General features: G+C 49.5%; 1 protein-coding gene across 1 annotated transcript; it reads left to right on the forward strand.

The window, feature by feature from the left end:
* Position 1: 1 nt before the first annotated feature.
* On the forward strand, positions 2-2157 carry LOC109315904 (potassium voltage-gated channel subfamily A member 5-like; the record flags this gene model as incomplete). The annotated part of the gene is made up of 1 exon (XM_019543866.1): positions 2-2157. A coding segment is annotated over one exon (1437 nt), but the record flags the coding sequence as incomplete, so codon positions are not given.
* Between the last annotated feature and the right edge of the window lie 302 nt (positions 2158-2459).

Below are 2459 nucleotides of genomic sequence, written 5' to 3' on the forward strand. Positions count from 1 at the left end.
GCTGATCAACATCTCGGGGCTGCGCTTCGAGACGCAGCTGGGCACCCTGAGCCAGTTCCCGGACACGCTGCTGGGCGACCCGGCCAAGCGCATGCGGTACTTCGACCCGCTGCGCAACGAGTACTTCTTCGACCGCAACCGGCCCAGCTTCGACGGCATCCTCTACTACTACCAGTCCGGCGGGCGGCTGCGCCGGCCCGTCAATGTCTCCATCGACGTCTTCGCCGACGAGATCCGCTTCTACCAGCTGGGCCAGGAGGCCATGGAGCGCTTCCGCGAGGACGAGGGCTTCATCCAGGAGGAGGAGAAGCCCCTGCCGCGCAACGAGTTCCAGCGTCAGGTCTGGCTCATCTTCGAGTACCCTGAGAGCTCCAGCTCGGCGCGGGGCATCGCCATCGTCTCCGTGCTGGTCATCCTCATCTCCATCATCACCTTCTGCCTGGAGACCCTGCCCGAGTTCCGCGACGAGCGGGAGCTGCAGGTGCCCCTGCCCCCGCCCGCCAACGGCACCCCAGGCCGCGAGCCTGCGCCCGCCACACAGCCCCCCAGCGGCCTGTCGGACCCCTTTTTCATCGTTGAGACGACATGCGTGATCTGGTTCACCTTTGAGCTGCTGGTGCGCTTCTTCGCCTGCCCCAGCAAGCCCGAGTTCTCCAGAAACATCATGAACATCATCGACATTGTGGCCATCATCCCCTACTTCATCACGCTGGGCACCGAGCTGGCTCAAGAGCAGCCACAGCCCGGGACTCCCACCACCAGCAACGGGGGCCAGCAGCAAGCCATGTCGCTGGCCATCCTCCGTGTCATCCGCCTGGTCCGGGTCTTCCGGATCTTCAAGCTCTCCCGGCACTCCAAGGGGCTGCAGATTCTGGGGCAGACGCTGAAAGCCAGCATGAGGGAGCTGGGGCTCCTCATCTTCTTCCTCTTCATCGGGGTCATCCTTTTCTCCAGCGCTGTGTACTTTGCTGAGGCCGATGACCCTGACTCCCACTTCTCCAGCATCCCCGATGCATTCTGGTGGGCGGTGGTGACCATGACCACAGTGGGCTATGGGGACATGAGGCCCGTCACCGTTGGGGGCAAGATTGTGGGCTCCTTGTGCGCCATCGCTGGCGTGCTGACCATAGCCCTGCCCGTGCCCGTCATTGTGTCCAACTTCAACTACTTCTACCACCGGGAGACTGACCAAGAGGAACAGACCATCCTCAAAGATGAGGCCAGTGGTGCCCATGGCAGCTCGGCCGAGGGGGAGCTGAAAAGAACTGGCAGTAAAGACTCTCTGAGCAAATCTGTTGTGCACTTGGAAAACTGTGAAGGGGTCAACAATGGCACCGGCTCCTTAGAGAAAGCTAATATCAAAGCTAAGAGCAACGTAGATCTCAGAAAATCGCTGTATGCGCTTTGCCTGGACACCAGTAGGGAAACAGACCTGTGAGAAAAGGCACGGAGTCGGGGTGCGGAGAGACAGCAGGGTTTGCTGGTATTGGAAACATTAATAATGTTGTTGTTGTTGTTGTTGTAATTATAATTTTGGTACCAGTTAGTACATTAAGTTTGACTATATTTTATAATTGACCACTGGTCTCAACAGACCTCCAAGAATACATGTTTTTATGTTCTTTTTCCATGACACAAAGGGTCACCTATTTTTAAAATAGACTAAGTTACTCTCCATGATGCAGGAGCTGGTAAATTATTACAGTGCAAATGTAATTGGTAGACACTGATTTTAGCAAACAGTGGCTTTAAATGGGTCGCATAACCAATTCACTTGCTCAAAGTTTAGTATTAAAGGGTCGGAAAGGTGTGCTTGTGTATGGAGGGTGAATGGATTTTTCTTTTTGGTACTGTAGTTTCAAACTGAAATTATCTTGATATATTTTGTATCTGTATAACTGTATTTATGGGTGAAAGGAGATTATTTTTTCCTGTGAAACATGACTTCATTAAAGCACTAGAAATGTTAGCTATGATACATTATCAGATTTCTCCTTGTGATCAGTTCAGATCTGGTTATCTAGTTTGTGAAGTGAATTTGGTGCTTTTACCCCTACAACAGAAAACCTTGCTGTTGATAAGATGTTAGTTTCTTGTGAGCCTTAATTTATTAAATATTGTAGATATGTTTCTTTATAAATACTTTTATTAACAATCTCACTGTTTCACAATTTTGAATAATTCAATCCTGTGCTTTCTATCCCAGAAAAAAAATATGCAGCTTATTTATTTTTTTTTGTAGTTTTCTACCATTGGTGCATTTGCAGGATTTTTTAAATATTGGGTTTTGTTTACTGTTACTATTTTTGATCCAAGTGCACAACAGATCAAAAACATTAAGGGGTGGGTGGTAATAACTTGAAAGCTACTTACTGGTGCAGTATCTGCAAAAGGTTTTGGTTTTTTATTTTATTTACACTCCAAATTCCTTTAAACACATGTATTGGTTACACTGCAGA

The sequence above is a fragment of the Crocodylus porosus genome, unplaced genomic scaffold (assembly GCF_001723895.1).
Source record: "Crocodylus porosus isolate Cpor-Errol unplaced genomic scaffold, CroPor_comp1, whole genome shotgun sequence".
Taxonomy (NCBI): Eukaryota; Metazoa; Chordata; order Crocodylia; family Crocodylidae; genus Crocodylus; species Crocodylus porosus.